This window comes from Juglans regia, chromosome 16, assembly GCF_001411555.2.
Source record: "Juglans regia cultivar Chandler chromosome 16, Walnut 2.0, whole genome shotgun sequence".
Classification (NCBI taxonomy): domain Eukaryota; kingdom Viridiplantae; phylum Streptophyta; class Magnoliopsida; order Fagales; family Juglandaceae; genus Juglans; species Juglans regia.
This window is the reverse complement of record NC_049916.1, coordinates 25,423,241-25,438,322: the sequence shown is the minus strand read 5'-3', so window position 1 is coordinate 25,438,322 and position 15,082 is coordinate 25,423,241. Positions and strand designations below refer to the sequence as shown.

The 15,082-nt window shown below is 34.6% G+C and overlaps 2 protein-coding genes across 8 annotated transcripts; one reads left to right on the top strand and one right to left on the bottom strand.

The window, feature by feature from the left end:
- Positions 1-812: 812 nt before the first annotated feature.
- LOC108980615 (protein TIC 62, chloroplastic) lies at positions 813-8,176 on the bottom strand. Of its 7 annotated transcripts, none has more exons than XM_035686409.1 (14): positions 7,952-8,172; positions 7,033-7,150; positions 6,866-6,938; positions 6,726-6,777; positions 6,404-6,580; positions 5,676-5,757; positions 5,471-5,543; positions 5,273-5,383; positions 3,909-4,061; positions 3,128-3,261; positions 2,607-2,777; positions 1,712-1,912; positions 1,314-1,397; positions 813-1,241 (listed from the first exon to the last, which is right to left on the bottom strand). In XM_035686409.1, exons 1-13 carry the CDS (start codon positions 8,124-8,126, stop codon positions 1,343-1,345), a joined length of 1,575 nt encoding a protein of 524 aa, XP_035542302.1. In that variant the 5' UTR covers positions 8,127-8,172; the 3' UTR covers positions 813-1,241; positions 1,314-1,342. The 7 variants fall into 7 exon arrangements, with proteins under 7 accessions (XP_035542302.1, XP_035542301.1, XP_018807136.1 ...); XM_035686408.1 differs by having other exon boundaries at positions 813-1,236; XM_018951591.2 differs by having other exon boundaries at positions 813-1,203.
- A 3,114-nt stretch (positions 8,177-11,290) lies between these two features.
- Positions 11,291-14,726, top strand: LOC109003310 (4-hydroxy-3-methylbut-2-enyl diphosphate reductase, chloroplastic-like). Its single transcript, XM_018981403.2, has 10 exons — positions 11,291-11,730; positions 12,184-12,380; positions 12,538-12,717; positions 12,824-12,955; positions 13,075-13,149; positions 13,241-13,346; positions 13,450-13,544; positions 13,741-13,926; positions 14,069-14,155; positions 14,304-14,726. The coding sequence occupies exons 1-10, from the start codon at positions 11,454-11,456 to the stop codon at positions 14,367-14,369; spliced, it is 1,401 nt and encodes a 466-aa protein (XP_018836948.1). The 5' UTR covers positions 11,291-11,453; the 3' UTR covers positions 14,370-14,726.
- Positions 14,727-15,082: the final 356 nt, after the last annotated feature.

Genomic DNA, 15,082 nt, shown 5'->3' with positions numbered 1-15,082 from the left:
ATCTACTGCAGCGTTACATTCTCTGTAACAATGCTTGAAAGAACAACTGGCCTCATTCAAAAAACATATTATTTCCTCCCAGAAATCATCCATATACCACAATCCGCATCTCCTTTTTTTAATCCAGTCAATAACCAAAACCGAGTCCATTTCTATTTCAATTGCATCAAAACCCAACCTTCTAGCATGTTTCAGACCATAAAACAGCCCCATGACTTCTGCATAATTATTAGAATGGCAGCCAATAGGCATTGAGAAAGGCACTTGCATATCACCATTATGATCTCTTATAATACCCCCTACACCTGCAGTACCTGGATTCTTTAGTGAGCAACCATCCACATTAAGCTTGCACCACTCCTCTTTCGGCCTTTCCCATTTCACAATCTTATCTTTAATCCCCCCCATGTCGTCTGACAGCAAGATTCAAAGAGTTCAACAACTCTTCATCCCTTTTCCCCCTATTTCCTGTGTATATCTATTTCATTCGATGAATAAAATTTTCCTACTTATATTAAAAAAAAAAAAAAAAGGATCTCAATCTGACTTGACACGAATTAAACCTAACCTGATACAAGATTTTGGAAGTTGTTTATTTGTTACTAGTTGTTATATCTCGGTGCTAAGCCAAAATGGTCGACGCAAAAAATAATAATAATAACTTGAATGCTATCCAAATTCCAACCCGTCTAGGGTTGATGGAATGCTCAGTAAATTTCATGATACAAAATCTGAAAACCCAGAAGTTAACCCACAGAACAAAAGGAAAAGAAAATAATTATAATCAAAGACTAATCAAACATCTAAGGCAGTTTCAAACACTGTCACCATGTATGTTTCATGTAACATGCCATGCAAATTTTAGTTTACAGCTCAAGGCTGCTCCTAACAAAAAGAAGATCATAATACAGGACAGTAGGAAACATAGAGTACTGATCTTATTTTTTTGAAGTCCAACTGAACTTGCTATTGTTTACACCTAATACCAAAAAACAAAAAAAAAAAAGAAGAAGAAGAAGAGGAAGAAAGAAAGAAAGAAAGAGATAAAAGGAAGAGTATATAGAACAGATATAATTGTATGTAATGATCAATGTTAACAATATACAAGAATCATCCTTAAAGTTACTCCCGCAATTTCAGTTGCTTGCCTCTCAGTGATTACTAGTATACGTGTTTAAACCACCGTCGCAACATACTTCCATGCTTCTGATTCAAATCATGCACTCAAAGTCACTTCTGTGCTGAGGATTTAGCCTCAATGAGGAAAAATTATCCTCCCAGGAAAAAAAGGTATGACAGCTTTGAATTATTACCTTGATGAAAAGGATCGGCAGTAATTTCTCTAAGATTTCCTTGGAGATGGGATTGGGGATGTTGGAGGCTTCAAATCTTCATACCTGGTTTTTTATTGGCAAAATGAAAGTAAAACTTTAGTTCATAAGATGCTAGTCCCCTATAGTATTAAAGGGACGTTACCTAAATCAGAACTGTGTGAAATAAAAAACAAAAACAAAAATGAACCATCTAAGGTCTAAATCTAAATACACGCTTTATATGCATGTAGAATGAAGATGGTTTTAGTGTTTATTTATCCTTACTTAGAAAAGCTTGACAGAGCAGAATGATCTAGTAAATTCCCCCTCTAGATAACCTTCACAAAAATGTGTCGAATGAAAAGTGAATCAAAGATGGAAACCCAGGAAAAACTCACATAGTAAAAGGTGAAAGTGGTCTTGGCTTTGGTCCAGCACGATGCTGTTTATCCCTTGGTTCATCTGATGTTAGAGATTGAGCTATGTTGTTGACTGACAAGGTACCTCCGTTGGATCCGCCATCTATATTAGGTGTTGGGAGGATTGATGCAGTTGGTGCACTAGGAGACGGAGATGTAGGGGGCTTCAGGTCATCATATCTGAAAACAGAGTTTGCCATAACATGTGAGTAGTATAATAAAGAATAAGATGCAAGGGAAAGCAAACAAAAGGTTTATATCAAACCAAAAATCAGTTAATAGCTTGTCGTGTTGCCTTTAAGGATTCCAGGTTTGAGAACAAAATAATATATATATATATATATATTGACTTCATCCCTCAGGTAGATGGGTATAATGTAGAAGAACGCCTTTTTTTTTTTCCTTTTCTGGTTTAGTGTAGCAAAAACACATTGGAATATTTAAGCAACTGAGGGGGAAATCACCATAACACCTATGTCTGGAAGGGGAAAATTGGTATCATATTGTTCATGGATCTTCACAACCAAGAGATATGCCAATATTCTGCACACAGCAGCCTTTTTCACCCTAAACAGCATACATGAGCCATTTGAAAACATAAAGAAGCATTTTTTACTTTTTGAATTATAAAGGAGAACCTGCTTCCGGGCCGGATTTATTTTGTCTATGCTTTTGTTTCTTTAATTGATTCTTGTTGGGAGGCTGCACTCCTGTGACAGGTATTTTGCTAAGTGGCCTTGATGGGACAAATGAACCTTTAGCCTTTATAGATGGCACAAAATAGGGGATGGGAATACACATAAGAAGAATCTTACTTGCAAACTTAAGATTGGAGATTATTATAGTAGCTGTTCATGATCATTAATAGACTTACACAGCGTAGGGTGAAGAATGATAAGTTGAACTCTGGGGAGGAACTTTTTCAACAACACCAGTCACAAGAGTCTTTGCTACATCATTGCCTCCAGTAGATGGTGATAAAGGCGTTTCTTTGGGACCGCTTGGTGTTGGGGATGGAGAGCTGGGTGGCTTCAAATCCTCATAACTACCAAAATGAATCAGCTCATTAAAAAACAATTGTCCAATTTCTAACTGCATCAATGATGTGTATGTTTTTCCAACCAACAGGTGCAGTAGAAGATACTGGTGGTTCAGATCATCTAACTGTGAAATTTTCATTCTTGACATATATTTGGTCTGAAGGCATAATGAGATTTTCAGGTTTGATTACTTATCATCACAGTGCCCAAATTCCAAATGTTGTAAAAACTGCTTCGAGGGTGACGTAGGTGGTTTTGATTCTTGTTAACTTTGAAAATGGGAAAACCAAAGGAAGTAATTGGTTGCCATAAAAAAATATATATTTCAGACAAGGCAAGACATATATCTTCTTACACAATATAAGGAGAGAGTGGTTGTGCTGTCATTGTTTTTGCACTGGAAGATTCCTTCTTAATTGGAGTGCTTGGTTCCTCAGATTTGACAGTCACAGATGGTGCTGAATCAGGCAGACCTGCAGCACCTGATTCCTGACGACACAAAAGGTAACAATTCATTTGGCTCCTTCCGTGGTTAGCTATAGTTTCACTTCTGACATATCCAATTAAATAGTTAACGCAGTGGATTTATGGCAAGGTGCCTATGATTCACCCTCCTACCTAGCCACGGGCAATCAATTATCTCCTGACCGGATATAGGCAAGAGGTAACTAGAGAGATGTCATTTCTACTTCAGGATGTTCAATACTCTCTTATTTTCACACGGCAAACTATTTAAAGGCAATGCTTGAAAAAGAAGGATTATCAAAACTCTAGATATACCTGAGATGAATTATGATATGAGAAAGGTGAAAGCTCACATGACACTAATGACAACAAATGAATCAGTAAGGAACAAAAGAATCAGGTTTTAGCCTTTGGGGGTAAAGCACTTCTCATTAGTAAAGAGGTAAACTTCTGTAGATAAAAGAAGAAGAACGTTCTGCTTAGATAAACCATAGCAGTCAAATATAAAGCACTGCCATGTGGTTTGAATTTTTGCTTCAGTAATTTAAGCCTCAAGTTCTCCATGAAAGTTCGATGTCCATGGAATACAAGTCAAAGTGTTATTCACCTACTTTATTTTACTTGGAAAAAAGTGTTCTTCACCTACTTAGGCAAGAAAATAACAAAACTACCTCTGGTGAGTAGATGTCAACACGTTGAGATGGGATCTTTTTAAGAAGTTCCTCCAAGGAAGTAATTGGTGCAGTTGTCTCTGCAATTACCTCCACTACTTTACAATATGAAAGGCTCCTGTTTTTGGCCATGACTGCCATGAGCTCTGCCACCTGCATCAACAGAGGTTGCTTTTGCCTTTTGATAGGAAAATAACATGTTTCTTCGACCAAATATAACTATGGATGACTCTTTAGCATTTGAACTTTCAGTTTCACTACTTTGTCAATATAATAGAGACATTTTCTTCCTACGGGATGTAACATGCACTATTGGTTTACTCAAGTTCTCCAATGTTGAGAAAGCAATCAACAAATGATTCACAACATTCCCTAGCATCAAAATGGATAAACCTATTATCCAAAGCATCATTTTCAATTCTTTCTCTTAAATTCCTGAGCAAGTACAAAATGTTTGGGAGAGAAAAATATATCTATGAAGAAAAAAAGAGCAGAAAAAGAGAAGTAACAAAATCACAAAATATACTTAGTAAGCAAGACAAAATTTTCTATCTATTGATGAAGTACTCCATGGATATCTGTTTCCATGTGGCCTCAATCACCTATACAATGACTGGTCCTCACCTTATGATTCCAATCAAATAATAAAATGCCCCAACCTCAGTAGTAAAAGTGGGACGCAACTTAGCTATCACCTTTGCAACCTTTATTTATTGGCATGCCAACATTCAGACAGCTTTTAATCATTCTTCAGTAACACCGATTGAATCATGAATGAATTGAGTGATACTCATTGTGAAATCACCACTTGTCCCAAAAGCTTAAACTCATGGGAAGAGGTAGATTTTATTATTTAATTTATATAATAACACTCCCCCTCACGTGTGGGCCAGACTCCCCCTCAATGAGTAGACCCAACACGTAAAATATTTAATTAAATGGGGTAAAGTGTAGAGTTAGGATTTGAATGCTCTGATACCATATGAAATCACCACTTGTTCCAAAAGTTTAAGTTCAAGGGAAGAGAGAGATTTTATTATTTAATTTATATTTTAATACTCTCTCTCAATGAATGAGTGGGCCCCACACATAGAATATCTAATTAAATGTGGTAAAGTGTAGAGTCGGGATTTGAATTCAGGACATATGTTCTAATACTATGTGAAATCACCACTTGTTCCAAAAACTTAAGCTCATGGAAATAGGTAGATTTTGTTATTTAATTTATATCATAACACTCCTAAACGGATTGAATGATACCTTAAGTCATCGGTAATAAATAATAAAAGTAACAATCAATTGGGAGTTCCAATCAGGGCTAAGTTTTTATCGCAACCTTCTAAAAATTTGCATGGAAAGAATACCTGAAGGTTTGACACCTGGCCACCAAATAAAGTATCTTCCTGAGAGAGGGTAGTATTATGAGTTTCCTTGTAAGCATCAGTAGGCCGCTCCATGCCTCCAGGTCTCACTATCTGAAGAAGACTATTAAATGAGTAATAAAATGCCAAAAATACCATATTTGACCAAACTTTTCAGCAGTTAGTACTATTAACACTAACAGTGTAGGGAAGTCCACTGGCTAGCAGAGCTTCTTCTGCCTTCCTTTTCCATATCAGGACTCCCCAAAACAAACTATAGAAGCAGAAGATAAAGACCATCAATAAAATAAATCTAATGATTAAGAAAGTACAGAATAGTTCTCTTTTATTGATACTGAGCTAATCAACATACTGGAAACTGTGAGGAGGAAAGCTTCAGACTTACTTCAAAATAGCAGCAGGAAACCCAACCTTATTCGTTCCCAGTGAGGTAAGCAAAATGAAGTGTTTAACTTTTGCAATAGTTGCTGCACAGTAAAATAAGTGATAAAATTTCTTGCATTTTTAAGCTTAAGCACAAAATAATCGGTTGACATAGTCAACTTTTGTCCACAAAATGAAAAAGCAACTGACACCACATTTTTCAACCCGTCACCCCAAATCACAGATTTTAAGGCAAACAAAGAAGACTATAAAACTGTTGTTTGGCCCTGCCTGAGTTCAGAAGCCCATTCCAGGCCAAGTCCAAGGAAAGTTGGAACTTGATAATTCACAAGCAGGCTTAACTCTCCAAAGTTCAGACAACTTAAAATCATGTGTTCGACTTAAAACTAATTGCACAAGGTTCAGGCAATTTAGAACTCACTAGTTCAAAGTTATTTAACCCAAAATTGTCCAGTGAGACCATGCAGAATTTGGCAGGTCTAAGCAGCATTCCACAAGAGGAAAACAAAAATTTCTTAACAAGATTTACTAAGAACGACTAATTAATTAGAAAATCTTGCATTCAATTGCTTCTAGGTCATTTTTTTGTTCTGTAGATTTCTTTTGTGTCCGACAGAATGAAATATTATGAGATTTCAGCCAGAACTCGCAAAAATATGAAACCGTGATGGGTGTTAAGCCTAAATACTTGAACCATGAAAAGCCATAACCAGCAGTATCTGCACTTACCTGCATTAATAAGGTTTTTGGTGGCCAGGTAGTCAATCCGATAAGGTCCAGTGACATCAAAGACCTCCTTCTCACTGGCACCGATGCAGCATATAACCACAGATGCATTGCCTAATGCTGGTCCAATCTGATCTTGTTTCTCTAAGTCACATTCCACAATTTCAAGCTTTTCTACAGCTGGGCTAAAGACCAAAAACAACCTGTTATATGCTATAGGAGTAGATTTTGTTAAGGGCAATGTTCATATACAACCTAAGTTTCAAAATATAATAGCATCTACATGTAATAAGAAAGTGAAACACTGAAAGCTTTCTTTTCTTACGCTGAGTTCCTTCACTTGCAGTTTCGACATATAGCTTCACTTGTTTAACACTCTGCAATGGATTATTAGTTTCTCAATACCGATATATTTTAGACAAAAGGGTGGTAGTAGAATAATATAATTAACAATTAAACTTGTACTTGCACAAGAGTTTCTGCTTTCTGTACACTCCTCACACCAGCTCTGACTCGGAACCCAAGTTTCAAAAGCTCCCTGAAAAACATCATGAAAGCTCAACATTTTTTGAAACTCAGGCATCCTGTTGAATGATAATTTATATAGAGTTGAGTTGAAAGCAGAAAGCAACCTCACAGTGCGTGAGCCAACTCTACCAGTGGCACCAGCAACAAATACAAGATCATCGTCTTTCAAATCTTTTTTCTTTGGAAGTGCTTCAACTGCCTCTGACCTGACTTTTGCTGTGCCTTGTAGGAAAACCATAGACAACAATACACAATCAAATGATATGCGAAGACAACTATGTTTTGGCACACCCTAAGCCTAAGGTGGAAGGGAGCGGCAGGAGAGGGAATGAAAAAAAAAAATCTCTCTTTAATTAACAGGTCAAGTTAGTTACTAAACACACACACACACACACATGCCAAGCATTTATGTAGTTCAGCACCTTCCTACAAAAGCATAATCGCATGTTGAACAGTACAGTTGCAGTTGACCAAAATTCAAATGATGTTCCTCATTGCTTTCTTTAATTGAAATTACATAAGTTCTTCATTCGTTGACGTGATTTAGAAACACCCTCCCCTAAGCTTTACACTTTCCCTAATTATTTAAAAATATTCCACGTCTCTGTAGAATATATACACATTAATTGCCCCCTCCCCCTCCCATAGTATAACTTCAAGTAACGTTCAAAGGCCAATAACTTCCTTCCCACCACCATGTTACCACTACGATATCTTGCACACGTCTGCTGTGAAAGGTCAACAACTTTATATGGGCCGACTGAGAAATTGAAACTCAAAGGCAACTCATGCAGTGGGTGGAATTGGAAAACATGATGCCAAATTTCACTACGTTTTTATGATGAAAACTTATTTAATAGCAGGAAGCCCATCCGTTCATGACATAGGGAGATAGATACGAGATCAAAAGATCAAAGCTATATAAGATAGATAACAACCCAAAACAAAAGAGTCAAAGTCTTGGTTAAATTTGAGCATACCCATTTCACAAGTTGATAAAATGTGGGAGAATTAAGCATATACCTGAAGCTTGAGCTCTGGTACTAAGAAATTTGAGCTTTCTGGCATTTGAGCACCCCTTTGAATTGCGAAATTTGAGAACTTGGCCATGCACAAAAGGTTTCTCAATGAAGCCACTAGGGAATAGCGAAGATGGTATAGTGGTTAAGGCCGGTGACTGTAGAGAGCAACCCTCCATTGCCAGGGAATGTTTTTGGAAAATTGTACAGAAAGAAACTGTAGATTATGCTGTGGTGCTATTTTAGCTGCGGAGTTGTGCAACACTCGATCCACTCCATCTGGATATGATGGGTCCCGCAAAGGATCAACAATATTTGCGACTCACGCAAATAAATTCAAATTTGCCGTAAAATTTAAGGCTCCATGTCATTGAAGCAACCTGAATGTGTAATTAATTTATTTTGACGACAAAAATTAAGACATATAATTAAGAACCAATAAAATAGCATGCAATTTGTTGGCGTTGCTGCTCATATGAATTAATAAGCATGCGAACTTCATAAGTCACTCATTTCTGCATGGTCATGTAATATTAAATTTTTGAAAAATTTTATTTATCATCAACACAATACACATTTTACTTGATTTTTTATTTTTTTTATTTTTTTCTCTTATCAAATATGTTATGCATGGATGATGAGTGTAAAATCACCACTTGTCCTAAAAATTTAAACTTATGAAAATAGGTAGATTTTATTATTTATTTTATATCTTAACATTTTCTCTTAAGTGTGGGATAAACTATCTCTAAATGAATAGTCCAATACGTGAAATATTAAATTAAATAGGATAAAATATAGAGTTAAGATTCAAACTATGATATCATGTGAAATCATCATTTATTCTAAAAGCTTAAATTTATTAGAATAAGTATATTTTATTATTTATTTTATATATTAATAATGAGTAAGAGAACTCAATTGGTTTAAGAGGAAGAAAATAAATAAACAAATAAGAGTGATGTGTGAAATGATGAATAATGAATCTCTAAATTTCTTTATTTGGATTATGGAAGTTTTGTTTTTTGTTTTTTTTTCATATTTCAATGAGTTAGTACTTGCATGGTACTGCTTTGAGACGTTTCTAGATATCAATCATCAATATCCTAAAGTTTTGTTGAGTATTATTTAATATTATTTTGTGGACAAAAATAAATATGTATGCTTTACTTTGTGTATTTATTGTTATTTGATTAGTAAAGACTAAAGAGTAAAGACATCCATGATGCGTTATGGAAATATTTTTAAGATATAGTTTTTTTATTGGAAAATAGTAGAAGGGGTTAATTGTAGGTGGCTTTCCTACTTGGGTGTGACTATAATAAAAATAAATATTCACAACTTCTTAACGCTCCACACTCCACATTATTTATATTTTTTTTTATCAAATATTTATTATATGAATAATAAATATAAAATTTGAAATAATTTAAAAAAATAAACTCAAAAAAAATTTTAAAAAATCTAAAAAAATGTAAAATGTGAAGTATAGTAGAAGTTGTGTAGCAAAACTCCTATAATAACACCCTACTCACTAAGAATCTGATAGGAGGGATTTAGACAATCGAAAGTCATAGACGCTCGTTCAAATCTAATATATGTCATATCACAGGCTCTATCAGTACTAGAAAATTCAATAAATTTTAAGCCATTAATACTATTAGGCTTCGTTTGTATTCGTAATTCATCTCATTTTATCATTATAAATTTTTTAAATTCTCACACAAAATATAATAAACAATTCAATTTTTTTAAATTTCAAAATAAATTTCTTAAATTTTCACATAAAATATAATAAATAATTCAATTTTTATTATACTATTTACAAATCATCTCAACACATCTTAATACATCTCAATTCATCTCTAAATTCAAACCACTCCTTAGTCTAACGGAAATTTATATTTAAATTCGAGTTCAAAATCTAATATATGTCCAGCTACTTAAAAATTTTCAAATGATTTGATATATATTAGGTTTTCAAAAACATTTTCAAGAAAGTTGACGTTATCATAGTTAAGTTTTGTGATGTTGCCGTTAAAGGCACGTATAAGATTTTAGGCCTTGTTTGTTTACACATATGAAATAATAAATATATGAATAGTAATGAAATGATTTGAGTTAATATGTTTTATATGATTTTGAAAAATGAGAAAAAAAAAGAATAAAAATATTATAAAATTAAAATATTATTTTTATTTTATGATTCGAAAAATATGAATTATTTTTTATGTTTTGTTTGAAAGTTTAGAAAAATTTTAATGATTAAATAGAAAAGTTAAAATTAAATAATATTTAAATATTAAGATGAGATGAGTTAGTTTATAAAACCAAACTAAACCCCAATCATCTACTATTGGATTGAATTTCAACATATGTCGTATAAAATTATTTAAGACAGTGAGAACGTGTACAATCCAAGACGACAAAATGAATTTCAATTTGGGTATTCTCAGCAATCTCATTATTATTTATTATTTTGTTATTATTTATTATTATTTAATATTTAATTATTAATTTTTTATTATTATTCACATAATACCTCAAAATATCCTACTACTCAAGGCTTCGTTTGGTTACCAAACTCCTCTCAACTCATCATTATAAATTTTTCAAATTCCAATACAAAATATAATAAACAATTCAACTTTTTCAAATATCAAAATAATAATAATATTAAAAAATAATATTCTAATAATATTTTATCATCTCAACTCAACTCAACTCAACTCACTTCAACATCCAAACACAACCTAACACAACCGAACATCATTTGCTAATAGCTTGGTAATTGGGTTGGCAAGGGTCTTCATCGTCGCGAGTAACAATAGATATAATTATGAATTGAAAAATATTAGGGAGTCCGATTTGGATTTTTTTTTTTTTGTTTTTTGTTTGCTTGTTTATTTATTTTTATTTAATAATTAAAAAATATTATTTAATAATATTATGATTTAAAAAAATAATTAAAAGTGTTAAAAAATGATGTAAAAAAATTATCATTTTTTCTTAATCACTAAATAAAAAAAAAGCAAACGGGCAAAAAAAAAAACAGGAGCCCAAATTCCTAGCATTTCTCTTATGAATTATACGTTTTACTCTTTTTTAAAAAAAAAAAATTTAATTATTAAAAAAATTATTTTTTATATAAATTTTATATTTATTAATTTTTTAAAATACACGACCTAGAAATACCATTTCTCCCCCGTCCCAACGGGCCAAGAGCGAGAACAGCCTCGCGCTTTTATAGAATTTAATAATGGAGGTCGGTCTAATCAAAATATTAAAAAGGAAATAAGAATGGTGTTCGTTGTAATTTCACAGGACCGAATGTGGTTCTTCCCGAATCCTGAACAACGATCCATCTGTCCGATCCCACTACAGAAAACGCCAATCGGCCAAAATGTGTCACCAGGGTTCATTAATGGGGATAAAGTGCGCACCTCCTACCAGTGCACACACCGCTCTCCAAGCCATCACTCCGCTATCGTGCGCTCTCTCTTTCCATGGCGATCTCTCTACAGCTCTGCCGTATCCCCACTCGTACGGACCTCTTCTCGCCGGAGAGCCTCAGCGGACCCCGAGCTCTTAATTCCAGGAGGCCTCTCTCCGTCCGGTGCGTCGGGGATTCTTCCTCTACGTCTTCGTCTTCTTCGGTGGCGGTGGACTCCGACTTCGACGCGAAGGTCTTCAGGAAGAACTTGACGAGGAGCAAAAATTATAATCGGAAAGGCTTCGGTCACAAGGAGGAGACTCTGGAGCTCATGGACCGCGAGTACACCAGTGAGTTTTTTTTTTCTTTGACGAAATTGATCTCCAAAGATCCTGTTTCCCCAGAAAACAATTATCAAAAGAATAAGAAAATAAAAATTTAACCTTTTAACCATTCTCCTGTTTGGTTACGTGAAAAAACAATGGAAAATTTTCAAATGAATGTAGTTACGTACGACGCGGAAATTTTTCGCCGCAAATTCGAACGAGGAAAGTAATCAGAACTTGGCTTCTTTCTTTTGTTCACTTATTTTGGTTTCTCCTCAGCCAAACGGAGCTTTTGTTTTGCTTTTACCATTTTTTGTTTTGTTCTTGAACTCTAGTCTAAATTTAATAGCCACTCATATGGTCCCTTTATATAGACATAAAGTCCTTGTATGATTTTGTTCGTAGATAAATGTGGCTTTTAAATACGTTGTTACTTTTTGGTGCTTTGATTGGTGTTTTTGTCTGTGGAAATTTCAGGTGATATCATAAAGACTTTGAAGGAAAATGGAAATGAGTATACATGGGGAAATGTTACCGTGAAACTGGCGGAAGCTTACGGTTTTTGCTGGGGCGTTGAGCGGGCTGTCCAAATTGCTTATGAAGCTAGGAAACAGTTTCCAGATGAGAAGATCTGGATTACCAATGAAATCATTCACAACCCAACTGTTAATAAGGTCTCCAAATTTACAACCAAAGTTTACAGTGACTTGATTTTGAAAGGAACTTTCTGAACTTGTTTCTTTGGGTGTTTTCTAGTGCTGAATTCCGAGGAAGATGGGTGTATACCTTCTTATATGGGTATCAATCATATATTCTTACTATTTATTGCAGCGGTTAGAGGAGATGGAGGTGCAGAATATTCCCGTCGAGGAAGGGAATAAGCACTTTGAAGTTGTAAATAAGGGTGATGTTGTGATTTTGCCTGCTTTTGGAGCTGCAGTGGATGAGATGTTGGCTTTGAGTGATAAAAATGTACAAATTGTCGACACAACTTGCCCATGGGTGTCTAAGGTACCTTTTGCAGAAATTGGCTGCTTGTTTCGCGAGTCCATTTTTCTTTTCAAAATGATTTATTCATTTTTTTATTCATATGATATCTTTTTAAGTTTGTGTGAAGGTATGGAATACTGTCGAGAAGCACAAGAAAGGAGATTACACCTCAATCATTCATGGAAAATATGCTCATGAAGAAACTGTAGCAACTGCATCTTTTGCAGGAAAGTATATTATCGTCAAGAGTATGGCAGAGGTATGTCCTAGATGCACCTAATACCGTCTTCTTCCTTTTGGTAATGGTTCGTTGTTTTTGGTGTACAAGCTCTTTTGAATAAGGAATGCATTATAAAATGAACTTCTGAACGAATGCAGGCAACGTATGTTTGTGACTACATCCTTGGAGGTGAACTTAATGGATCTAGCTTAACCAAAGAGGAGTTTCTAGAGGTACGGGTTGTTGTTGCTCGTTTAAAGCTTCACTGTCTGGTATTTTTGGTGTAATGCAACGAATTAGAGGTGATAATTGGCTTGCCTGCAGAAATTTAAATATGCAGTTTCAAAGGGGTTTGATCCAGATGTTGACCTGCTAAAAGTTGGCATTGCAAATCAAACAACAATGCTCAAGGGAGAGACAGAAGAGATTGGTTAGTTTTGCTATTTCAGGTTTTATTTTTAGAAGAAGGAACTAGTTGTGATATTTATATAAATCTCCACTAACCCAATAGAATATGTCATGCAATTTCACAGGAAAATTAGTAGAGAGGACAATGATGCGCAAGTATGGAGTGGAAAACATTAATGAGCACTTCATAAGCTTCAATACCATTTGTGATGCCACTCAAGTAAGTTTCTTTACCCTAGTGTCATGGTTTTACTTTCTTTACATCATCTCCATCTACTCCTCATTGCCTTCTCCTTGTTAGCTATACTATAATACAATAAAGGAAGAGAGAAACTATTTTTTCCAATCCCCATTAGCCACTCACCAGTCACGACCAACCGACTAACATGAGTAACATTCTCATATTTCATTTGCAGGAGCGCCAAGATGCGATGTATAAGCTGGTAGATGAAAAGCTAGATCTTATGTTGGTGATTGGTGGGTGGAACTCAAGCAATACCTCACACCTGCAAGAGATTGCAGAGGCCCGTGGAATCCCCTCATATTGGATTGACAGCGAGCAGAGAATAGGTCCTGGAAAAAAAATCTCATTTAAGCTTAATGTAAGTGCCAATGCATAGAGTTCCATTATTTTTGACTGATTTTGGATTCCGAATCTTTCCTTGTTTTACTTCTCCTTTTTTGTTCTTTCATTTTCTTATAAATAATTTGTCTTCGAATTATCTTACTGTAAACTTGTGATAGCATGGGGAGTTGGTTGAGAAGGAAAACTGGCTGCCAGAGGGTCCCATAACAATTGGTGTAACATCTGGTGCCTCTACTCCGGATAAGGTAATTTTTTTTTTTTTTAACAGGAAAATGGTGTTCTGAAGCTAGAAATCCCATTTTGAGCTAGGTCAACTTGCATTACTACTGTGCCAAATTTTTAAAGCTATTGGATATAGAAGTGACAATCTTTGTGTCATTTTGGATTAACTAGGTTGTGGAGGATGTCCTTGTCAAGGTATTCGACATCAAGCGTGAAGAGGCCTTGCAACTAGTGTAAAATTAGGTTGGTCCAGATGCAAACATCAGCCGGAGAGTATTGTTGTAACAACACACAACTAAAGAGGTGTATAAATAAAGGATCTATGTTATAAAGCCCCGTTGTACCCTATTAACATTTTAATTTTTACCTTGGGATTGAAATGTTCAGAGCTTCTCAATTGATGATCTAAACTTGGTGCTCCCGTGTGGCAGCATCTGGTTCCGAAGTTTTGAATTATGTTCATAATTTGTAGATGTTGTCTTCTTTAAGATCACTCTTTGAAGATAACCTGGGAAGGGTATGCAGAAGCGAAACTCTGCTTGCTTGCTTTGTTTTTCGAAACATAGCTATGAAGAATATTACCATTTTTGTGGATTTCTAACCATTTTCAGTCCTTTTGGTCTGGGCATCCCCATTAATCATGGTATTCAATGTAGAAAAATTATACTTATCATCTATACATAACACATAATTTTTTAATTTTATTTCTTATCTAATGTGTGGTGTATGAATGATAAGTAGAATAATTCAATTAGTTTAAGAAGAATAAAATTAAAAAAATTTTAAAAATTAAAATAAGTGTAGTATGTTGTGTGAAGATGAGGAATAGGAAAGTTCTACAATGTATAGTGTACATTAATCATGAAAATGTCCTATATTTTTTATAATTTTCTAAACCAAACACTGTGTAGATCCACACTATTATTGAACATTTAGGAATGTGAAGTGGA

Coding starts and splice junctions, on each gene's coding strand:
- LOC108980615 (XM_035686409.1), bottom strand. CDS start 8,126: ATGGAGGGTTGCTCTCTACAGTCACCGGCCTTAACCACTATACCATCT. Junction 6,778..6,865: donor AAGCAGAAACTCTTGTGCAA/GTACAAGTTTAA, acceptor AATCCATTGCAG/AGTGTTAAACAAGTGAAGCT. Junction 4,062..5,272: donor GCCAGGTGTCAAACCTTCAG/GTATTCTTTCCA, acceptor CTGTTGATGCAG/GTGGCAGAGCTCATGGCAGT.
- LOC109003310 (XM_018981403.2), top strand. CDS start 11,454: ATGGCGATCTCTCTACAGCTCTGCCGTATCCCCACTCGTACGGACCTC. Junction 12,381..12,537: donor ACAACCCAACTGTTAATAAG/GTCTCCAAATTT, acceptor TATTTATTGCAG/CGGTTAGAGGAGATGGAGGT. Junction 14,156..14,303: donor GTGCCTCTACTCCGGATAAG/GTAATTTTTTTT, acceptor TGGATTAACTAG/GTTGTGGAGGATGTCCTTGT.